The 24,561-nt window shown below is 48.0% G+C and overlaps 1 protein-coding gene across 11 annotated transcripts; it reads left to right on the top strand.

The window, feature by feature from the left end:
* Nucleotides 1–267: 267 nt before the first annotated feature.
* On the top strand, nucleotides 268–24,489 carry HNRNPF (heterogeneous nuclear ribonucleoprotein F). Of its 11 annotated transcripts, none has more exons than XM_050804321.1 (4): nucleotides 268–380; nucleotides 13,379–13,513; nucleotides 15,261–15,319; nucleotides 22,572–24,489. In XM_050804321.1, exon 4 carries the CDS (start codon nucleotides 22,624–22,626, stop codon nucleotides 23,869–23,871), a length of 1,248 nt encoding a protein of 415 aa, XP_050660278.1. In that variant the 5' UTR covers nucleotides 268–380; nucleotides 13,379–13,513; nucleotides 15,261–15,319; nucleotides 22,572–22,623; the 3' UTR covers nucleotides 23,872–24,489. The 11 variants fall into 11 exon arrangements, with proteins under 11 accessions (XP_050660278.1, XP_050660276.1, XP_050660283.1 ...); XM_050804326.1 differs by having other exon boundaries at nucleotides 305–421; XM_050804324.1 differs by lacking the exon at nucleotides 268–380 and adding an exon at nucleotides 633–785.
* The last annotated feature ends 72 nt before the right edge of the window (nucleotides 24,490–24,561 follow it).

Genomic DNA, 24,561 nt, shown 5'->3' on the forward strand with positions numbered 1-24,561 from the left:
GGGGCTTACCAGTGGCCTTCCTCCAGGGCCTCAGGGGCAGTCAGAGGGATCTTTCCCGCCGCTCCACTTCCTCCTCCTCCTCCCCCATCCCCTCCCCACCCCTCCCTTCTCCTCCCCCCCATCCCCTCCCCACCCCTCCCTTCTCCTCTCCAGAAACATCCTCGCTAGTCTGCCTCCGCCGCCTCCCCCACACCCCCGCCCCCAGTGTCGGCTCAGCTCCGCGCCCGGCCGGCCAACCGGTAGCTCCGCTCTGGGCGCGTCACAGTAGCGCCGTCGCGGCCCCGCCCCCGGGTGCAAGACGCAGAAGCTCCGCCCTACCGCGGTCCTTGCGTCCTTCCGGCTCCGTCGTGGAAGCAGGACTGCGCCGCGTCTTCCTTAAGGTGGGGTTCGGGGTGGCACTGAATCGCTGTCACGCCGGCAGGTAGCAGCGGGGTGGGGACGCGGGCTCCTTGGGCTTCTGTTTCCGGGTGCTCAGGGCAAAGGGCCGAGCCGGGGAGTAGGGCCGAGACGGGGCCTGGCACGCCGGGAGCAGGAGGGCTTCCGGCAAAGCCGCGTGCTCTCGTCGGGCAGGCGCTAAGGACTGGGGCCGGCAGCGCGCCTGACCCCGCCCCTCGTAGGCCCCGCCCCGTGCTCGCAGCCGGGGGTTTCCATGGTGATGGTCAACAAGCCTCAACTGCCTCTGCTACAACTGCCAAGTTCCCCGCGTCCCACCCTCCTCTAGGTGCTCCGAGGGACCACCGGGGTGCCTGATGTGAGAGCGGGAGCGTAGAGACTCGGAGGCCGAGGTGAGGGGTGGCCGAAGTCTCCGACGTCGAAGGCCGCACACCCGTGACCGAGCGGGGACCGGGTCCCCCTGGGGGTGTGGACAGTGGGCCTGGGATTTGAGATTGGGGAGACCTTCCGAAGTCCAGGGCCCCGTACCCGGACTACCTGGGGTTTGGGCCTATTGGGGTGGGTGGGGCTGGGGCTGGGATTTGGGATCAGGGAGGAGAGATCTGAGTTTAAGCGCCACGCATCTGGGACCGATCGAGGACTGCACATAATGAGGGGCCGCGGCGCTGAGATTTGGGGGACGGATTCGAGGTCGAGGGGCCGGTACGTGGGACCGGCGAGAACTGGACCCCTTGGGATCGGGAGACGCAGTGTCGGAGGTCGAGAGCCGCACGCCCAGATAGTGGTCCCACGCGGTGAGCACCGCGGGTTGAGATTTTGGAGTCAGGGGCTGCCGGGAAGACACGGCCGGCCGGTGCGTTAGTTCAGCCTCCTGGTCGGGCGCTGGCGACCACCGGAGGGCTCTGAAAGTGAGAACAGGCCTGGCTCAGTGGGAGGCCCAGCCGGGAGGATCTCTTGAGCCCAAGAGTTCCCGACAAGCCTGGGCAACATAGTGAAACTGTCTTTGCTAAAAAGTTAAAAAAAAAAATAGAAAGCCACGTGTGGTGGCGCGCGCCTGTTGTCCCAGCTACTCGAGAGACTGAGGCGGGAGAGTTGCTTGCTCTGAGGAGGTCGAGGCTGCAGTGACAGTGACTGTGCCACTGCATTCCAGCCTGGCCGATGGGAGTGAGACCTTGTCTCAGAAGTAATAACAGTAGTAATAATACCTGAATAAAATGAAAGCCGCGCGCTCACGTGGCTGTAGGCGCCTGAGAGTTGCACAAGACTTCCTTGTGGGGAGTTGGCTCCGCCCTCCTCCCACGCCCGGTTCCCGGAGCCTTAGCGCTCTGCCCTGGGCCCTTTTTCTTCCTCGGCGGCGCCGCGTGTCCTCGTAGCGCGGTCTCTGTGTTGGTCTCCTGCTCCTAGAGGTACCGTGTTTGTATCTGGGGTGAAAATCTGACTCGTGCGCGCTCTTCGGCTTAGTCGTCCCTTTTTTTTTCCCTTCTGCTTGTGTGTATGAAGCATTTTCGTCGATTCTGCCCTGCTCCTAGGAAACTTGCGGACGGGGCCCGGCTCCTGCTGCGCCGGCTGCCCCGCTCCCCCAACCGCAGAGTCGTGGACCAGGGTTTTGAGGAGCAGGGCACCCGACTCGCCCTCCCCGCCAGACCGCCCAGGTCGCGGGGACCCCTCCCGCTAGGTGCCTGGGATCCCCGCACGGCTCCGCGTGTCTCCCGGCTGGAGGGTGGAAGGAGAGCCGAGCTCGGCCATTGCCCGCGGGGCGCCCTTCGCTGCGGCTTTTCGGTCTCCGAGCGGCCCGGGGACGAGCTAACGCGCCTCTTTAGTTTTCGAAACAGCTTGCGGGCGCTGGGGGCTCGGGCCGGCCATCTGCGTGGCGGGACAGGAGGCGCGCGCTGGCGGCTGCGCGCGAAGGGCAACGGGCGGCGACGGCGGCTTCCCGGAACCGCGCGGGGCGGGCGCTGCGCCGGGGTCAGGGCCACAGCCTCAGGCGGCAGGGAGTTCTGAAAGTGTTGTCTTCAGTCGTTCCTTTCAAAAAGTCATCTTAATTCTTCCAAAAATGTACACATATAATTCTTTCTACTTATATTTTTAAAAGTTAGATACGTGGTTGTCTCTGAATTCCTAGTAAGATAAAAATTTATTGGGTTCTCTAGGTAGGTGAAAGATATCTTAAGTGCTATCCCTGAAAAGTGACTCGTTGCTTTTACAGAATTTATAAAATAAGACATTACTACTTTAATGAATGTAAAGAGAGAGATTGCTTTATTCCTAAGCAAAAAGATCTTTTGCCTTGTAGGTATTACATTCCGGTGTGCATTCTGTAGATTAGAGTCACTGCCGGCCGGGCGAGGTGGCTCACGCCTGTAATCCCAGCATTTAGGGAGGCCGAGGTGTGGGAGAATCGCTTGGGCGTCAGAGACCGACCCCGTCTCTATAAAATGATATATATATTATATATATTATTTTTTGAGACAGGGTCTCACTTTGTTGCCCAGGCTGGAGTGCAATGGTGTGATCTCGGCTCGCTGCCGAGATCCTCCTGTGCTCAAGGGGTCCTCCCACCTCAGCCGCCGAGTATCTGGGACCACGGGCATTCTCCAGCACGCCTAGCAAATTTTTGTATTTTTTGTAGAGATGGGGTCTCCTTGTGTTGCCCAGATTGATTTTCAAACTTTTGTGTTCAAGCGATTCTCACGCCTCTGCCTCCCAAAGTGCTGGGATTACAGGCGTGAGCCATCATGCCTGGCCACTTTTTTGTAAACTGTCAAGTTTTCTGTTAAGGGTAGCGTTACAAAGCTTTATTCAGGTAAAAATTGCAATTTATTTAAGGGAAAATAGTGAGTAAATAAAGTTACTTCTCCCACGTGGCCAGAACCTTGGAAAGTCTGGAGGCAAATGAGAGCCTAGTGCGGGTAGATGCCTGCAGGGGCTGCAGAAATGTGACAGGCCCTTTCCGTGGAGGTGACTTCTCTAATTCCCCTCCTCCACTGAGCTCTGGTTCTCTGCTCTTCGAGAGAACCACATTAGTTGATTCTTACTAGGTCCTAGAAGTTTTACTCCATTTTCTAATTACATTCTCAGGACTACTGTAAAAGGGGTTGCTATTAGCCCCAGATGAGAAAATGGAGGTTGGGAGAAGTCACGTGCCCAGGGACACAATTGGGACTGGGTCCCAAGTTGGACCGGGACACCCCTCCCCTGCCGGGGCCCTTGCCCTGTCTTAGTTCCCCTGAGCTACGGTTCTTTGGAGGGCAACAGGGTGGGCAGAGGGAGAACTGTCAGCCAAGACGACCCTGGGTTATTTTACAGCAAATCCCAGACCAATAAGGTGTTTATTAATAAATAAATCCGCAGTATTTCTAAGGACTTTTAAAATCTAACCATAATACTGCTATCATACCTAAAAATACATTCCAAAATACCAAGTTTCCAGGGTTTAAATGTTTCCGTATTAAATATTTTAAACAACTGGTTGGTTTGAGTCAGGATCCAAAGTCACACCTTATATTTTGTAGATAACTTTTTAAATTCAGAGCAGCACTGGCCAATAGAAATATAATGTATGCTATAAATGTAATCTTATATTCTTTTTTTTTTTTTTGAGACGGAGTCTCACTCTGTCGCCCGGGCTGGAGTGCCGTGCGGATCTCAGCTCACTGCAAACTCCGCCTCCCGGGTTTACGCCATTCTCCTGCCTCAGCCTCCCGAGTAGCTGGGACTACAGGCGCCCGCCGCCTTGCCGGGCTAGTATTTTGTGTTTTTTGGTAGAGACAGGGTTTCACTGTGTTAGCCAGAATGGTCTCGATCTCCTGACCTCGTGATCCGCCCGTCTTGGCCTCCCAAAGTGCTGGGATTACAGGCTTGAGCCACCGCGCCCGGCCAATCTTATATTCTCTAGTGGTAAAAGGAAACGTGATTCATTGTATTAGTAATTTAACCTAACATATCCACTATTAAAACACTTTCGTTTCTCCATGATCTTGACTAAAATAATTAAAAACAATCCTGTGAACCTGTCAAAATCCAGTGAGTTTTACACATACACATTTCAGGTGTGGTGAATGGATGCTGTATCAGTGATCATCTAGAAGTTCCCCTTTCTTAAAGGCCCCATTCCCGGTTATATTTGTCGGGTTGTCTTGCAGCATTCCTTCCCCACACTTCGCATTTTTCTGATTGTTTTTCCCTGGTGGCCTTTGAGTCTCTGTTCTTTATATTTGCTGTAAAGTGATAGTTACCTCTAGAAGTGGTGTTGGTTTTGGTTTTATTTTTGTTTTTAAAACAGAGTTTTGGTTTTGTTGCCCAGGCTGGAGTGCAATGGCAGTGATCTTGACTCACTGCAACCTCTGCCTCCTGGGTTCAAGCAGTTCTCTTGCCTCAGCCTCCTGAGTAGCTGGGATTACAGGCGTATTTTTAGTAGAGACAGGGAATCACCTTGTTGGTCAAGCTGGTCTCGACCTCCTGACCTCAGGTGATCCACCCGCTTCAGCCCCCCAAAGTGCTGGGATTACAGGTGTGAGCCACTACACCCAGCTTGGAGGTAGTTTTGATTCAGATGGGAGTTTTTGGAAAGAATACTTAGTTGAGGTGCTGTGCCCCTACTGGAGGCACATATTGGTTGGTATTTTCCCTTTTGTCATGTTACAGCAGCTATTAATGATCATTACCTAGATCTATTATTTTCTTAAATGGTTTCCAAATTAGTGATATTTTAATAATCGATTCCTTCTCACTTATTAGCAGGAATACTTTTATAAGATGATAACTCCTTCAATGATCATTTGATCACTCTAAGATGTACTTTTGTTTTCCTTTTTTTTTTTTTTTTTTTTTTTTTTAAGACACGGAGTCTCACTCTGTCACCCAGGCTGGAGTGCAGTGGCAGGATCTGGGCTCAGTGCAGCCTGAGCCTCCTGGGTTCAAGCAATTCTCAGGCTCATGAGCAGCTGGGATTACAGGCGTGCAGCACCACCAGGCCTGTCTAATAGTAGAGATGGTTTCACCATATTGGCCAGGGTGGTCTCAAACTGCTGACCTCAAGTGATCTGCCTGCTTTGGCCTCCCAAAGTGCTGGGATTACAGGCATGAGCCACCCACCACACCCAGCCCCCTACATTTTGTTTGTTTTTTTTTTTTTCAAGAAACAATTTCATTTTGATGCGCACACTGGAGTGCCATGGTGCAAACAGAGCTCACTGCAGCCTTGACCTCCTGGGCTCGGGCAATCCTCCTACCTCAGCCCCCCAAGTAGCTGGGATTACAGGTGTGTGCCACATGCCCAGCTAATATTTTTTTGTATTTTTTTGTAGAGAAGGGGTTTTGCCATGTTGCCCAGGGTGGTCTCCTGAGCTCAAGTGATCTGCCCACCTCGGCCTCCCAAAGTGCTGGGATTACAGGTGTGAGCCACAGTACATGGCCTCGTTTCTTCCTTGACATAAATTCAGTTTAGCATTTCTCATAAAACATTAAAAAATTACCTCTGTACTTTGTCTCCATTGATACATCAGTATGATAAATTGCAGTGATTGAGTTTGAAATGATCAACTACACTTGCATTCCTGAAATAAACCCAACTTGGTCATAATATTGCTTTACATATTGCTGGATTTGGTTGACTGATACTTGGTTTGGACTTTCGCATCTGAGTTCTTGAGTAAAATTAGCCTGTGATGCTTGATGAACTAATTGTAAACTCTTTTGGAAATGAAAAAATCAATTTCAAGTTCATTGTAGATCTAAGTGTAAAAATTTAGGTAAAAACATCAGCGCTTTGTAAGTTCAGATAACCATATGGACTTGGGCTAGGAAAAAGATCTCTTGAAAATGACACAGACTGGACGGGGTGGCTCACACCTTTAATCCCAGCACTTTGGGAGGCTGGGGCAGGCAGATTGCTTGAGGCCAAGAGTCCAAAACCAGCCTGGCCAATGTGGTGAAACCCCATCTCTACTAAAAATACAAAAATTTGCTGGGGGTGGTGGTGTGCATCTGTAATCCCAGGCTGAGGCAGGAGAATTGCTTGACCTCAGGAGGCGGAGGTTTCACTGAACTGAGATCGTGCGCCTGCACACTAGCCTGGGTGACAGAGCCAGAGTCCGACTCAGAAGAGAAAAAGTGACACAGAGCAGGCAATGTAGGCTCACACCTGTAATCCCAACACTTGGGAGGTCAAGGTGGAAGAATGGATTTGAGCTCAGGAGATCAAGACCAGCCTGGGCAAGATGGCAAGACCCTATCTTTTCAAAAAAGAATTTTTAATTAGCCAGATGTGATAGCGAACACTTGTAATACCAGCTACTTGGCAGGCTAAGTGGGGAGGATCCCTCGAGCCCAGTAGATAGAGGATGCAGTGAGTTGTGATCGCACTACTGCATACCAGCCTGAGCAAGAAAGCAAGACCGTTTAAAAAAAACACACACACAAAAAGCCATCATAATTAAGGAAAGGCATGACAGATTAAGACTCCTATTAGATTTATCCTAACAGCATGCCTCCTGTTAGACAACTCTTCACCTAATATAAATACAGATACTCCTACTTACTACGTTACATCCTGATAAACCCATCATAAGTTATTTGATTAGAATAGGACCATCTAATAGAATTATGACGTTTATGACAAATACCTATCTTTTCTAATTTAAGTTGGTGTTAGAAGTACATAGAATTCAGAAGTTAGTTTTCTTGTGGTGTTTTTGTCTGGTTTGGTAACATGGTGTATTAGTATGCTAGGGCTGCCATGCAAAGTAATAGAGACTAGTAACAAATTTTCTCACAGTTATGGAGGCTAGAAGTCTTAAGATAAGGGTGTTGATAGGGTTGGTTCCTTTTCAGGCAGGAGAAATAATGTGAATAGTAGGAATTCCAGAAGGAGAAAAAGAAACAGATGGAGGCAGCAAGAGAAACGATAAAGCATAGAAGTGAATTTTCCAGGCTTAAGATCCCTGTAGTTCCCATTAGGATATTGTGAAAAGACACAGCACAGGCGTGTGTTGGTAAAACTCCTAAGTTTAAAGTATAGTGGAAACTGTTTTGGAAAAAGTATGTCATGCAAATCTCTTATCTTCTCCCCCATTGTTTCTGTTTTGATGTTTATTCTACTGGATTTTCCTTTCTTTGAATTCATTACTAATTTTTAAATTTGAAACTCGATTTTAGTTCCAGAAAGTTTTTTTTTGTTTGTTTTTGTTTGTTTGTTTTGTAATGCAGTGGTATCTGAAGTTGCTCTTTTTTTTCCTGTTAAAATCATTTTGGTTTTTGTTTAGCACTTCTTGTTCCCTGAAACCTGCCGAAGTCTGAGGTGTGATACGTTATTTCTGAGTGCTGGAGCCCCTCTTCTGTAAATTGTCATGTTCCTTTCCTCTTTCCATCTCTGTTCTCCACAGTTCTCCCAAGGCAGAATGCAGTGGTCCCCTGGGCAGCACAGCTCAGGGCCAGCAGTCTCAGCTCAGGGCCTGCTGCTTGGAACCTAAGGTGTCATGTTTCCATGGAGGCTTCAGAAAGAATTCCCATCCCAAGGGATGTACCTTCCTCAGGGGGCTGAGGATACCCCACAGGCCTCCTTTCTGTCCAGCTCCAGGGTTTGACTATGCACCTACTTAGGGGCTGCTTGCTCAAGGGAGAGAGGTACAGGAGGTGGTCTGGGAAAAACAAAATTGATCTTCCTATCAATTGTATTTTTGTTTAGTGGAATCTGCACATACCCATTTCTTAGGTAGGCATGGGTATTATTTCCAGTTAGTCCAGGTAATCCAAATAATGACATTTTCCCTCAGTTAAGAACAGATTTTATTTTTAGGAACAGCAGTCTAGTAGCAGTTTTGCTTTTTATTAACATTTTAAGGAACATTTACCTTAGATATCATGATTCTTGAGTCATTTGCAAAATGCAATCAATATCAAATAGCAATGGTTGCTTGTTTTATGATCAGTCAAAAAAATGTCCCTTACATTAATTTCAATACAAACAGTATATTTAAAATGTAACATTACATTATACTACTCTTGATGCTTTTTAGTAACACATCTTTTGAAAAATGAATGCTGAGGGAAGCAGTGTGTTATCCCCCCAGATTTAGCTACAGCAAGTAAGTGAAAGAACCTGATAAGATGGTAATGGAAAACAGCTTTCCTGTTGCAGGCAGATCAGAACAGATGCCCTTTGGTGGATAAAAATGTAGTAATAATGGAGTAAACATTTAAAATGTTAATATATGCTCCATCTGCAGCTTCTCAGTCCTTTTTTTTTTTTTTTTTTTTTTTTTTTGAGATGGAGTCTTGCTCTATTGCCCAGGCTGGAGTGCAGCGGTGCTCCCTGCAAGCTCCGCCTCCTGGGTTCACGCCATTCTCCTGCCTCAGCCTTCCGAGTAGCTGGGACTACAGGCGCCTGCCACCATGCCTGGCTAATTTTTTGTATTTTTAGTAGAGATGGGGTTTCACTGTGTTAGCCAGGATGGTCTCAACCTCCTGACCTCGTGATCCGCCCGCCTCAGCCTCCCGAAGTGCTGGGATTATAGGCATGAGCCACCGTGCCCGGCCACTTCTCAGTCCTTAATAGCTTTTAGGATAGCTCTGTGTATTGAATTTGGCATGTTGTGTGAATTGGGTTGAATTCTCACACTTCAGATCCATGTGCCCTTGAAAAATTAAGTACAAATGTGTGCGTTGGTGCATTTTTTGTAATGGAATTAGTGTCTTGTATCATAATTCTTGAGTTCATGACAGCAGGAAGTACTTTAGAGTCACAATAGGGATTTTATAAAATTGCTGGGTTGGAAGAGACTTTTGAGGCCATTAAGTCCAATTTTCAATATCATTTCCAACAGAAAAGGAAGACATCCATAACAAATAGGTCTGTGATCTGCTCACATACTATATACCATGATGGGGAATTTTTGCCCCCAAGACCCATCTTGTGCTTCTCATGTGGTGAACAGACGTGAGCAGCAGCAGCAGCTAAATTTCTTCAATCGAAAGAATTCACCACGAAATAAGAATATGAATACAAAGCATCCAGCACCAAAATGTATCCTAGTAAAGGGCTTTGGTAAAAAATATAAATAATTTGAACAAGTATGCAGAGGGGAAATAATGTACAGAAGGAAAAAAGAATAATGGGCTTTTAACTTGTCTTTTTTCCCCCCTCATTTTTATTTTTCCTATATAGAGATGGATGGGGGGGTCTCACTATATTGCCCAGGCGGGTCTCAAACTCTCTTGGGCTCAAGTGATCCTCCCACCTCGGCCCCCCAAAGTGCTGGGATTACAGGCTTGAGCCACTGCTCCTGGCCAGCTTCTACTTTAAACCTCAGCTATTTATCAAGGAAAAAAGAATTTCCCTTCTTTCTACATGAAATTCATCACTCAGTGTTCCCACTCACCCATGCTCCTGTTTAATTGTCACTTCCTCAGAACCCCAATCTGAGCTAATCCCTATTTTCTATTTTTTGTTCATTCCAAAATTTGTCCTCAAATATTTGTACATTTCTTGATTTCCTTTTTTTTTTTTTGAGACGGAGTCTCACTCTGTCGCCCAGGCTGGTGTGCAGTGGCCAGATCTCAGCTCACTGCAAGCTCCGCCTCCCGGGTTCATGCCATTCTCCTGCCTCAGCCTCCCGAGTAGCTGGGACTACAGGCGCCCGCAACCTCGCCCGGCTAGTTTTTTGTATTTTTTAGTAGAGATGGGGTTTCACCGGATTAGCCAGGATGGTCTTGATCTCCTGACCTTGTGATCCGCCCGTCTCGGCCTCCCAAAGTGCTGGGATTACAGGCTTGAGCCACCGCGCCCGGCCTCATTTCTTGATTTCCTACTCCACTGTTACTGGACCCACCAAGGCAGGAACTGTGTCTCTCTACCACTACAGTTCCTGCATCTTTTAGGTGCGCAGTATTTCTTGGTGAGTCAATCAATTTCCAGATTGTCATTTTTCTCTACATTACTCAAATCCTTTCACATTCTTCAATTCCCAGCAGTCTTCCTAGACTTATTTCATTCCTTCCCATCTTATCTCTATGTATCTATTCCCACCATTCATTTTCCAGATAGCATCTAGACTGTTAAAAAGCAAAACTGCAATCACACCACATTCCATTAAATGCCTTCCCACTGGCCTTTGAACGGCAAACCAGGCCTTTAAGGCTATGTCATCTCCTACCATTGATCTCAGACCTAGCTGCAGTTGCACAGTAAGACCCCTGGCTCAAGTCTTGTGCACACGTTGTTCCCTCACAGGCAGGAACCCTATGGTGACTGATCAATAATTAAAACTTGCCTTGGGCCAGGCACAGTGACTCACCCCTATAATCCCAGCACTTTGGGAGGCCAAGGTGGATCAGTTGAGCCCAGGAGTTACAGACCAGTCTAGGCATCATAGAGAGATCTTGTCTCTACTAAAAAAGGAAAAAATTAGCCCAGCTTGGTGGCATGCAACTGTAGTCCCAGCTGCTTTGGGGAGGCTAAGGTGGGAAGATCACTTGAGTCCAGGATGTTGAGGCTAATGTGCCTGTCACCCAGATTCAACAGTTATTCTCCATCTCCCCACCTACTACTTTGTGGACAACTTCAAACAAATCCAAGCCATCACAGATATTTCAAGATGGATTTCTAAAACTTAATTGCTTTATTTTATAACATAACCATAATTCTGTGGGTTCTTTTATCTGGAACTATTCTGAGGAAGGACTGGCTCATTTGTCCTTGTAGTTTCTACATCACTATATGCAGTATGTTACTGTTCCCTGTAATTGCTGTCATCTAGTAAGTGCATTGTAAAGACTTGTTTTCTCTCACTTTTACAGACAGTTATATTAGCCCGGCGTGGTTGCATGCCTGTGGTCCCAGCTACTCAGGATGCTGAGGTTGGAGGCTCGCTTGAGCCTGGAAGATTGAAGCTGCAGTGAGCCAAGATCGTGCCACTGCATTCCAGCCTGAGCAACTGAGTCGGACCCCGTCTCAAAATAATTCTGTTAAAAATGTCAAACAGGCCGGGGTGCGGTGGCTCACGCCTGTGATCCCAGCATTTTGAGAGGCCGAGGTGGGTGGATCACAAGGTCAAGAGTTCGAGACCAGCCTGACCAACATGGTGAAACCCTGTCTCTACGAAAAATACAAAAATTAGCCGGGCGTGGTAGCGTGTCCCTGTAATCCCAGCTACTCAAGAGGCTGAGGCAGGAGAATTGCTTGAACCTGGGAGGGGAGGTTGCAGTAAGCCGAGATCGCACCACTGCACTACAGCCTGGGGGACAGAGTGAGACACTGTCTCAAAAAAAAAAAAAAAAAAAAAAAAAAAAAAAACCGCAAACAGGCCGGGCGGGGGGCTGGCGCCTGTAATCCCAGCCCTTTGGGAGGCCGAGGCAGGGGGATCACGAGGTCAAGAGATCAAGACCAGCCTAGCCAACATGGTGAAACCTCATCTCTATTAAAAATACAAAAAGTAGCTGGTACAGTGGCATGGGCCTATAGTCCTAGCTACTCGGGAGGCTGAGGCAGGAGAATCGCCTGAACCCAGGAGGCGGAGGTTGCAGTGAGCCGAGATCATGCCACTGCACTCCAGCTTGGGCGACAGTGAAGACTGTCTCAAAAAAAAAAAAAAAAAAAAAAACCAAAAAAAGTCAAACATACACAAAAGTAGAAACAAGTGTAATGAAACTGCATCAGGAGCTTTAATAATTACTAGCTCATAGCACATCTTGTTTCATGTGTATTTCCACTTTCCAAGTAATCTGAAACATATTCGAGAAATCAGTTATCTGCAAATATTTGTGGCTCTAGAAAGGGTCTTTTAAAGAAATAAAATTACAGCATAATTACAACAAAATTTATAATTCCGTAATATAAAATGTCACTGTTCATAGTATCGAAATTGCTTTATAATTGTTCTCCAGTTCATTTGAATTAAGATTCAGAGGTCCACAAAATTGCGTGGTTAAAAGTTTTAGGAATTGCGTTCTAAAAATTGTTTTTCAAAGATTTTTTTTCAAAATCTTTTACGTGTATCCACGGTCAAATGTACAAACCAAGGCACCTCCTCTAGTTCGAATTTAGAGACAGCCTCCCGGAGAAAGGCTGTGTCTAACTTGCTGGCTTCTCTTCCACTCTGCAGTGCCCGCCCCTCCCCGTGGCTGGCACTCTGGACTTTCCCCAGGTCGCGCTCGCGCCCAGCTCCCTTCGGGAGAACTCGGAGAACTATCTTCCCGCCGCCCTGACTCTCCTTCCCCCACTTCCTGCCTGGGCCCAGCGCGCGGGCCACGGGGCCGCACCTGCAGGCACGCGTTTCCCATTGGTGACATCTTGGCGGGCCCGGCGGTGGCACTTCCTCCTCTACACCCCGTGACCCACGTCCGGTTGCCGGTCTTGAATCACGAGGCCTCCGCTTCCCGGACTCCGGACCCCGCGCCGCCTCGGGGCCGACGGCCCGTCCCTGGCGTGGTGAGCCGCTGCGCGGGCGCACCAGCCCCGCCACTCCAGCCCGGGCCGCCCCCCAGGTCCCTTTCCGCCGCCCTGGTCGCCCAGAGACGGACCCAGACCTAGGAGCGCCTCTTCCTTCCCTCCCCTCAGCCCCGCTCGGACCGTGGGTCCCGGAGGTCCCGCCCAGGCGGGCTAGCTCGGCGGGCCGGGGAAACAGCCCCCACCCCACCTCGCCGTCGCCCTCACCCTCAGGGCCCCGGAAGCCCGCCAGGCGCCCCCTCCCCTCCCCCTCCCGCAGGGCGCCTCTCCCTCCGGGAGTCCTCCAGTCCCTGCCCCCCCCCGCCCCGCTTGCTCCGCCCCCCGCCCGGAAGCTCCCGCCCGAGCCCGCGCAGGCCCTGGGGCCGACCTTCCTGCCGGGCCGGGCGGTCCGAGGCTGCCGGAGCGCTGGGAGGAGGCCGCGAGAACGTCGCCGTCACCTTCTCTCGGGTCCTAGGCGCTGCTTCCCGCCAAAACACGCTTATCGCGCGTCCGGGCCTCCCACCTCGCGGAAGGGGCTCCCCACCACTTGGATTTCTGTTGCAGGTTGAGAACAAAAAGATGCACCTGGACTTTCCCCGGAGCCCTCTGCGTGGTTGAGCTTCGGTGGAATTTCGGGGCTCTTGGCTGCCAGCCGCGCTTGCCTGGTAGCAACAGAAACCAGTCCCGCTCGCCTCCGTGGTAAGTCTTAGAGCGTGAAAGTCCGTGGGCCCGACCGGGTGGACTTTGGTTTGAGAGTGTAACTGAGTAATGGGGGCGGCGCGGCCGAACGCGCTCCCAGCCGCCTAGCGAGAATGCTACCCGGTTTCCCGGGGAGCACGGGAGTGTGTCTAGGAGGGGAGGCCAGGGTTCCTCCTCGAGTCCTGTCCTGAACAAAAGAAAACGAGGTGGGTGGTGCTTGAACGGCCCTGTTTACTCTGCAGATAGCCAGACTAGTAGGACTCCGGCGCGCCCTGTTTATCTTGATTGGCTCTGCCTGAAGGCAAGCGTTAATCCCGTCCAACCTGTATCACAGCGAAGAGCTCGTTCGAGAGCGCTTTTTGGAAATGGAGATTCTTAGCCCCCACCCAGATCTGTTTTAGGGTCGCTGTTTTAATTATCTAGGTAGACCGCGTGCAAGCTCGCTCGGAAAACCTCCCTGTCCAGTCACCTGGGGGAGCTGAGCAGCCCTCCCCGCCCCCAGCGGTTTCCTGGCTCTGAGGGCGGGGAGACCAGACTCTTCCTCCGTGTGCGTTGGCGGTACGCTGTGGCCGGGGTCTACAGGCTCACAGCGACTGGTCCATTGGGGTAAATGGGTGTACGTGGGTCTGGCTGCCAGGTTGTGCATGTCCCCAGAGGCCTCAGGGTGTTGGTCTGTGGATCACGCAGGGATAAACTAGGGCAGAAGTGGATCAGATCATTAAGATGACTGGGTTCCACCCTTCAGATCCTTCAACAAGACGATTGTTGAAGCCTTTGAAAACCTGATTCCAGAGTACTTGAAACTATTTCACCCCGAATAGGTTTCCTAATAAATGTAATGCTTTTCATTTGTACACCCCCCAAGAGTGTCTTATGTAATAATCACTGGAAGTTTGCAAGACAAGGCAGATGTGATTGTCTTCATTTTAAGACGTCAGGTTCAGCAAAATTAGTTGATTTTACTAATTCCACATTTCCAAAACTCATGCAGCTTGGTTCTCAGAATTCCATAGCCCTCAGTCCGTGTCCTAGTCCTATGGGGCAGCGTTATTACTGGGATGTTGGTGATCTAGTGATTGTGATGTATTTTTTAGTGAAGCATATTTCAAAGAAGTTACCCAATAAAACTGGAAGTGTCTTTTGGATGTGTCTCCACACTGCTTGCAGAGGTGTTCCTATAACAATTTCTAGCAAGCACCGTTGCCCCATGCCCGTGCTATCCCAGTGAAAGAGGGGTCTTAAGGTCAAATCCCCTGTGGTTGTCACTTCTCCCCACCCACCTACTTCCCAAGTGCCCTGCCCCTGATGTTTAAATTTCCTCCCAGCACTTAGGGTCCTCAGTGTAGAAACTCAGGAATTGGGCAGAGGCAGGCGGATCACCTGAGGTCAGGCATTCAGGACCAGCCTGGCCAACACAGTGAAATTTCGTTTCTACTAAAAATACAAAAATTAGCTGCGTGTGGTGACTCACGCTTGTAATACTAGCTACTGAGGCAGGAGAATCTCATCAAGAGTAAATCTAATCAAGATCAATAAGGCCTTTCTCTTTTGTTGTGCTCTGTATTGCCCTGTGAAAAGATAATACTTCCAAAATGCTGTTAGGCGGATGGGGTGTGAGATTTAATTTAAACCCAGGCGCTATGTAAAGGGCTTCCCAGCTATATCCTGTCCTTACCTGGAGTTCTGATCCCAGAGCCAGTGCCCAGGATCTTGAGATCATACAGCCAATATCGCTCTGTTTTTTTAGGACAGTTCATTACCATCCAGAAGTGTCTCCCACTGAAGGCATCCGCGGTTGTTTTTAAGGTGAGCTATTTTAAGAAGAGCCCTTTTTCAGCTGCAGTATTTATATTTGTTATACTCAAATTTGCTTAGCAGCCTGGAGTGAAAAAAGTTTTGTCACAAACTTTAACCTTGAGCAGGACACCACAGGGCTCTTTTCAGCTTGAGTTTTAGTTAATGAAAAGCCTTAGGACTTCTGAGAAATGGAAAAGAAAACCAATTCTGGAGTAAAAATAAGCAGTAAGTGTTTTAAGTGGTGTGTACACATGTGTTTTGGAAAGGAATGGTCTCTTCCCTTTGCCTTCAGAGAGGAAGTCATTCTGCTTCTGAAACATTTCCTGGTGCAAAACACGACATGTAAGAGATTAGGCATTTTAAGTAATTCTTCTATGAAATGTGTTTTTTTGTTTTTGTTTTTTGATGCTACTTGTGTGTCTTTTTCAGCCTAGCCAGGCAGGCTACTGCATTCTTGAGGAAGGTGTTGACCCCCCTGCACATGGGCAGCAGTTAATCCTGGCTAATCTTGGGCCAGCTGGGTCAAGCCTGTACTGAGGATGGGGTCATGGTGACCAACAAAACAGGCACAAGTGTCTCCCCAATAGGCTCCCATTGTGGGTTTGAAGACCCCTTTAACAACACAGCAAGAGTGCTGTGGTAGTGTAGAGCATGAGACAATTTGGATAATGTGAAGACATTTGAGAAAGGTGGTGTATTTGAGCTTAGACCTTAAGGATTAGTGGGATTTAGGTAGACAGAAGGTTGAACAGAGTATATTTGGGGAGAGAATTAACCATGAGTGTGAACTATGTGCGTCACTGAAGGAGCAGAGAGCTTGGCACATTTCAGGAGAAAAAAGGAAGTGAAGTGAGCTTAGGTAGAAGAGTGTTGCAGGCAAAAGTTGCAAGGCCTGAGGCACCCAACTGAGCCAGTGGTCCTTGTTCTGAGGGCCATGGGAAACCACTGAGGACTTGGAAGCAGGACGGTGATTAGTTTTAAAAGTATACCTGAGCCGTAGATGGGATTGCAGTAAGGCTTAGCCAGTATGCTTGGAAAACGTTTTTTTTGTTGTTGTTGTTTGTTTTGTTTTGTTTTGTTTTGTTTTGTTTTTTGTGGAGATGGAGTTTTGCTCCTGTTGCCCAGGCTGGAGTGCAGTGATGCGATCTTGGCTCACTGCGACCTCTGCCTCCTGGGTTCAAGCGATTCTCCTGCCTTAGCCTTTCTGCGTAGCTGGGATTACAGGCATGCACCACCACGCCTGGCTAATTTTGCATTTTTAGTAGAGATGAGGTGTCTCCTTGTTGATCAGGCTGGTCTTGAACTCCTGACTTCAGGTGACCCGCCCGCCTCCCAAAGTGCTGGGGATTACAGGCCTATGCTTGGAATACTTTAAAAGAGATCAGTAGCCTGGAATTGGCTGTTCATACAGGAATTAGAATAGGAGAAATACAGCATGAGATAAAATGACAATTTGATAACTCACAAAGAAGAGAATTACTGAGTTCATAGGCTGCCATTACAATGTGTTAGGAACAGCGTAGAGCTATGAGGCACCTTTATTGCTGAGGAAATCAAGGAGTTGAATAGGATTTAGGGATGAGGATACTGTGGAGAATGGGATCACCCAAGGGAGTTGATGAGTTGATTGGATTTGAGGGCTTGAGAGAAGGTCAGGGATTACTCCAGTTTCCTTCTAGGACCTCTGGGTGCAGATAGGGGCATTCATGCTGCTATTGGAGTGTGACAGAAGAGAGAATGTGAGGTTCAGTTGTGGCACAGAGGAGAACCTGTGGAGTAGAGTTGTATCTACCCGTCTGGGCTTCAGGGAGCCAAAGACTGGAGGCTTGCATATTTCCTGACCCTGGAGATGATTATGGAGACCCTGGGAGCAGGTGGGGCCACTGAGAAGAGGACTGGGCCCAAGCCCAATTCCCTATGGTTAAGGAAGGACTCAGAGACTAAGAGTGTCTAAGGAATTAACTGGAAAACCAAGAGTAATTGCCAACAGGGAGTGAAAGGGAGAGGATTTCCGGGAAGAAATGGTTAAGATGAAGATGAAAACATTCGCTCTTTTTCTTGCCGTGAAGATCTGTATGGTAGGATCATGTAGGTTTTTTTTGTTTGTTTTTTACACAAGTCTCACTCTTGTCACCTAGGCTGCAGTGCAGTGGCACGATCTGGACGATCTCAGCTCACTGCAACCTCTGCCTTCCAGGTTCAAGCGATTCTCCTGCTTCTGCGTCCGGAGTAGCTGGGATTACAGGTGCCTGCCACCATGCCCGGCTAAATTTATTTATTTATTTATTTATTTTTGACAGAGTCTTGCTGTTTCGCCCAGGCTGGAGTTCAGTGACGCAATCTTGGCTCACTGCAAGCTCTGCCTTCCGGGTTCGTGCCATTCTCCTGCCTCAGCCTCCCGAGTAGCTGGGACTACAGGCGCCCGCCACCACACCTGGCTAATTTTTTGTATTTTTAGTAGAGACGGGGTTTCACTATGTTGGCTAGGCTGGTCTGGAACTCCTGACCTCAAGTGATCTGCCTGCCTTAGCCACCCAAAGTGTTGGGATTAAAGTCGTCAGCCACTGCGCTCAGCATAGGTGACCACCACTATGCTCAGCTAATTTTGTATTTTTGGTAGAGGCAGGATTTCACCATTTTGGTCAGGCTGGTCTTGAACTCCTGACTCTGGTGAGCCACCACTCTTGACCTTGATCGTGCAGTTTTAATGGTGGGGAGTAGAAGTGACAGTAGAGACCTTTTGACAAGATTTTACTAAACAAATCAACAAGTAGCTAGAGACAAAGTTGGCGCAGGGGAGGTATGACATGATTGGGTAGAACTGAGCATGTTTAATTACCAAGTAGACAGTGCTCAGTGGAGAAAGGGGAAAGAAAGAAAAAAGCATGGACCCCGGGGTATGTGAGGTTGGACCCAGAGCAGAGCTGTTCATAATGTCCGCTGTAAGGGACCCACTACTTGATTACAAACTCCTAGACTCTGACTTGACTTCACAAAGTCCACTTCCTAGAGTAATGTCGACCAGCTGGAGAGGAGGTGAGAATCTGTAAGGCTGCCCCAGACATCTGAAGGGCTTTGGACAAGCAGGGTGCTGGGGTAGGACAGTGGGCGATATTGATGGCCTGCTTACTCTTAAGGCTGTTCACTCTGATTTTCTTTTCTTTTTTTTTTTTTTTCTTCTTGTGTGGTGGGTATTTTGTTTTGTTTTGTTTTGTTTTTGTGGAGTCAAGATTCTCACTCTGTCACCTGGGCTCAAGTGCAGTGGTGTGATCTCCACTCTGAAAACTCCGCTTCCTGGTTTTCTCTCACCTCAGCCTCCCGAGTGGCTGGGACTACAGGAGCCCGCCACCACATCCAGGTAATTCTTTTTTGAGACGGAGTCTCACTCTGTCGCCCAGGCTGGAGTGCAGTGATGTGATCTTGGCTCACTGAAACCTCTGCCTCCCAGGTTCAAGCGATGCTCCTGCCTCAGCCTCCCAAGTAGCTGGGACTACAGGCGCCCGCCACCACGCCCGGCTAATTTTTTGTATTTTTAGTCGAGACGGGGTTTCACCGCGTTAGCCAGGATGGTCTTGATCTCCTGACCTCGTGATCCACCTACCTCGGCCTCCCAAAGTGCTCGGATTACAGGCATGAGCCACCACACCCAGTCTAGTGTTTTGTATTTTTAGTTGAGGCACGGTTTTGTCTATTGGCCAGGCTGGTCTGGAACTCGTGACCTCAAATGATCCCACCCACCTTGGCCTCCCAAAGTGCTAGGATTATAGGTTGGAGCCACTGTGCCCGGCCTCACCCTGATTTTCTATGGTATTTGACAACTTGAGGGCAGCATTAGCCACCAGAGAACATTTGGGAATGTCTGGAGACATTTGGTTGTCAGAACAGGAGGTGGAGGGTGCTGCTGGCATCTAGTGGGCAGAGACCAGGCATGCAGCTAAACATCCTACAGTGCCTGGGCCTGCCCCCAGACCACAAAGAACTGTCTGGTCCAAAATGTCAGTAGTCCTGAGGCTGAGAAATCGTAGCCTAGAGGCACCATTTGGCCTGTCTGTGTGCAGCTGAGCCACTCAATACATCCATGGAGTAGTCAGATATTTGTTTGGAATCTTACAGAGAGCTCTGGTTTTACTGGGTGCGTACAGTTAAGGAAGAAGTTCATTGAATGAATTCCATGTATTGTGAGGAAGGAACCTAAAATGATACTTGCTCTAAGCTAGATTATGAAGAATGAGGAGAGAATGAGAGGCTGTGTGGATAAGGAAGCCAGGGTCCCTACAAAGGAGGGGGATAGCAGTTGTGGTGGAGGGAGGAGGATGTGATTAGGATGGGGTTTCCTGCAGGGAATGGTGAAATCATTGGAGGTGTAGGGTCCAGGAGAAAATGGTTAGTGGATTATGGCTTCATCTCCCCCACCCAGAATGATGGCTGGACCGAAGGCTGGGAACAGAACCTGAGGGAGGCCTTCAGATACTTTCCATGTTTGAGGAGCAAGACCAGGGTATGGTCAAAAACAAAAGGACAGGTGGTGCCTAGGCTGACCGGGTGTTAGGAATGGAATTGCATAAGGAGCCCCCACCTGTAATTGTGCGATCCCGGACCCATTATCCCAAGAGACACAATGCAAACTTGCCCTGACTTTCCAAGGAGGAGCTTCTGAGCTGTTAGCACAGAATTCCCTCCATGGGCAGGAGAGGAAGAAGCTCCTGTGACCTTGCTCTGCCAGGTCAGCATGTTGCCGTGGCCATGTGCTGCTGCAGGGGATTTAGGTAAGGCCTGGGGAGGCAGGGACCATTACATTCTAAGGTGGAGGCTAAACCCCGGTGTTTATTGCAGACCCAAAGCACAGTTTGAGAATTGGAGATAGGATTATTTATGCCCAATCCTTTGCCCTTCAGGATTATTTTATAAAAGTTGATTGAGTTGATGTACATAGTCAATACATTTGAGGTAGGCAATGAGCAATCCAGGTTAAGCTCCCCTTGACTCTCATCCCAGAGGCTTCCATGTTCCACTCATTAGCAAGGGTGACGTCTTTTACTTAGGCTGTATACTTTCAAAGCCCTTGCATGCCAAGTCACAGTTCATGAGTAAATGCCGGGTATTTGGTCTTGGTGATGTGTTCAGGATATCACATACTGTTCTGTTTCATTTGTGTCATTATGCTTGTTATTGGGAGAGGAGACATGTCTTGTTGTCTTTATAATCTGGTGTAGACACAGGCAGATTTAAAAGATTTACACAATTATCCTTTTAGACATTGTCAATTTGAAATAACGAAGCACTGTATGATAAATGTCATCTGCATTGGCTACATCAAACTTTAAAATTACTAATATGATCAGTCAAAATGGTAACTACTTGTTACTAATTTAGTTTTCCCTGAAGCTAGTGCAGTTGAGCATTTCATTTATTATGAATTTGCTTTTCCTTTTCTTAAATTGCACTTACCTATACTTTTTGTCTGTTTTTTAAACTGTGGGTTTTTTTTAATGGAGCATTTTTCCCCACATGATGAGCCCATATTGCTTGAAAAGACTAGCAGCTTGTACCTATTATGCTTGATGTAAAATGACACTTTGAAACATTAGATTTCCAGCTGTGCATGGTGGCTCATGCCTGTGATCCCAGCACTTTGGGCAGCTAAGGCGGGCGGATCACCTGAGGTCAGGAATTAAAGACCAGCCTGGCCAACATGGTGAAACCCCGTATCTACTAAAAATACAAAAAATTAGCTGGGTGTGGTGGCCTGTAATCCCAGCTACTCAGGAGATTGAGACAGGAGAATTTCTTGAACCTGGGAGGCGGAGGTTGCAGTGAGCTGAGATTGTGCCATTACACTCCAGCCTGGGTGACAGATTGAGACTGTCTCAAAACAAAAACAAAAAAAATTATCTGGGCATGGTGGCACACACCTGTAATCCCAGCTACTCGCGAGTCTGAGGGGAGAGAACCACTGGAACCTGGGAGGCGGAGGTTGCAGTGAGATGAGATCCGCCACTGCACTCCAGCCTGGGAGACAGAGCAAGACTCCGTCTCCAAAAAAAAAAAAAAAAAAAAGCTCGGGGGAGTGGATCACCTGAGGTTGGGAGTTAGAGACCAGCCTGACCAACACGGAGAAACCCCGTCTCTACTAAAAAAAAAAAAAAAAAAAAAAATTAGCTTGGTGTGCATGCCTGTAATCCCAGCTACTCGGGAGGCTGAGGCAGGAAAATCGCTTGAACTAGGGAGGCGGAGGTTGCAGTGAGCCAAGATCGTGCCACTGCACTCCATCCTGGGCAACAAGAGTGAAACTCTGTCTCAAAAAAAAAAAAAAAAAAAGATTTCCATATACTCCTGTGCTCATTTTGAGCATCATCTTTGACATTGTTCATACAAAAATATGTCTTCGGCACCATAATACTGCAGTATTTTTCTTGCTTATGGCTGGCTATGCTGTATACCCTGGCGTCTGGGTCAGCTGCTGCTCTTTCTCAGAAGACTGCCTTCTAGTGTGTAGTTGGCCTTATTCTTTGAGTTTGGACTTCCAAGTGCCATGTACCACCCTGGTGGGAAGGGCATTTCTCAGCCCTCTTGGGATTGCCCTTTCTTCCTGGTGCCCTCTTCTAGATCTTAAGCAAAAGACAGCAATTCTGCTATATTTTATGTGAACTGGTGAATCTGATATTTAGTTTGAATTGACGATTTGGGAGCAAAATCATACCTCTGTAGACACTGTAAGCCGTTACTGTCTTGTATCCTGGCAACATTACTGCCGATGAGAAAATTAGAAAATCTTACCCTATGTTGTGGTTTAAAAACAGCCTGCTATGTTCCCATCCCTTCTCATGAAAGTAAAAGTATCCTACCATAAACAATAAAATTTACTAAATTTACTGTTTAACCAAATGTAAGGCCTATAGTTTAGGAAGAACTGAGGTGCTCTTATAAGTGAACTGCCACATAATTATCATGACAAACGTGGAATAAATATAACAAGGAAATGCGCTTGCTCTCACCTGACTGAAATTTACATTTCTCTGTGTTCAAGGCACCACGTTCACATGCATCGTCCTGTCTTGTAAACTCCTGATTTTTTTCAAACTGCCTATGACTGCTCATGTAATTTTTTGAGAAACCTGGAGTTAAATCTTAGCTCTCAATTGTATTTGGTATATTTCTTAATGTCTTGCTACCTCTCTCATCTGTAAAATGGGGAAATTTTCTGTTGCATACTTTTGTTGTGCATATTAAATAAATTTGTCTTTTTTTTTTTTTTTTCCAGCCACAAAAAAGCCACACCCAAGATCACCTGACACCCACCCTGTCAAGTGTCCATGATGCTGGGCCCTGAGGGAGGTGAAGGCTTTGTGGTCAAGCTCCGTGGCCTGCCCTGGTCCTGCTCTGTTGAGGACGTGCAGAACTTCCTCTCTGACTGCACGATTCATGATGGGGCCGCAGGTGTCCATTTCATCTATACTAGAGAGGGCAGGCAGAGTGGTGAGGCTTTTGTTGAACTTGGATCAGAAGATGATGTAAAAATGGCCCTGAAAAAAGACAGGGAAAGCATGGGACACCGGTACATTGAGGTGTTCAAGTCCCACAGAACCGAGATGGATTGGGTGTTGAAGCACAGCGGTCCCAACAGTGCCGACAGCGCCAACGATGGCTTCGTGCGGCTTCGAGGACTCCCATTTGGATGCACAAAGGAAGAAATTGTTCAGTTCTTCTCAGGGTTGGAAATCGTGCCAAACGGGATCACATTGCCTGTGGACCCCGAAGGCAAGATTACAGGGGAAGCGTTCGTGCAGTTTGCCTCGCAGGAGTTAGCTGAGAAGGCTCTAGGGAAGCACAAGGAGAGGATAGGGCACAGGTACATCGAGGTGTTTAAGAGCAGCCAGGAGGAAGTTAGGTCATACTCAGATCCCCCTCTGAAGTTCATGTCCGTGCAGCGGCCAGGGCCCTATGACCGGCCCGGGACTGCCAGGAGGTATATTGGCATCGTGAAGCAGGCAGGCCTGGAGAGGATGAGGCCCGGTGCCTACAGCACAGGCTACGGGGGCTACGAGGAGTACAGTGGCCTCAGTGATGGCTACGGCTTCACCACCGACCTGTTCGGGAGAGATCTCAGCTACTGTCTCTCCGGAATGTATGACCACAGATATGGCGACAGTGAGTTCACAGTGCAGAGCACCACAGGCCACTGTGTCCACATGAGGGGTCTGCCATACAAAGCGACCGAGAACGACATTTACAACTTCTTCTCTCCTCTCAACCCTGTGAGAGTCCATATTGAGATCGGCCCAGATGGAAGAGTGACGGGTGAAGCAGATGTTGAGTTTGCTACTCATGAAGAAGCTGTGGCAGCTATGTCCAAAGACAGGGCCAATATGCAGCACAGATACATAGAACTCTTCTTGAATTCAACAACAGGGGCCAGCAATGGGGCGTATAGCAGCCAGGTGATGCAAGGCATGGGGGTGTCTGCTGCCCAGGCCACTTACAGTGGCCTGGAGAGCCAGTCAGTGAGTGGCTGTTACGGGGCCGGCTATAGTGGGCAGAACAGCATGGGTGGCTATGACTAGTTTTGTTAGGAACATTTGAGTTATTTCAATCAAATTTTCACAGGCAGCCAACAAGCAGTTAAGAGCAGTTATAATAGAGGAAGCTGGGGGACCCATTTTGCACCATGAGTTTGTGAAATCTGGATTAAAAAATTACCTCTTCAGTGTTTTCTCATGCAAAATTTTCTTCTAGCATGTGATAATGAGTAAACTAAAACTATTTTCAGCTTTTCTCAATTAACATTTTGGTAGTATACTTCAGAGTGATGTTATCCGAGTTTAAGTAGTTTAAGTATGTTAAATGTGGATCTTTTACACCACATCACAGTGAACACACTGGGGAGACGTGCTTTTTTGGAAAACTCAAAGGTGCTAGCTCCCTGATTCAAAGAAATATTTCTCATGTTTGTTCATTCTAGTTTATATTTTCATTTAAGATCCTTTAGGTTAAGTTTAAGCTTTTTAAAAGTTAGTTTTGAGAATTGAGACACAATACTAATACTGTAGGAATTGGTGAGGCCTTGACTTAAAACTTTCTTTGTACTGTGATTTCCTTTTGGGTGTATTTTGCTAAGTGAAACTTGTTAAATTTTTTGTTAACTAAATTTTTTTCTTAAAATAAAGACTTTTTCACAATGACTGGCACAGATTACTCAGCAAAAGATAGCAAAATGGGTTGAAGATAATTCATTTTAATCGTAATGTATTTTA

The sequence above is a fragment of the Macaca thibetana genome, chromosome 9 (assembly GCF_024542745.1).
Source record: "Macaca thibetana thibetana isolate TM-01 chromosome 9, ASM2454274v1, whole genome shotgun sequence".
NCBI classification, from domain to species: domain Eukaryota; kingdom Metazoa; phylum Chordata; class Mammalia; order Primates; family Cercopithecidae; genus Macaca; species Macaca thibetana.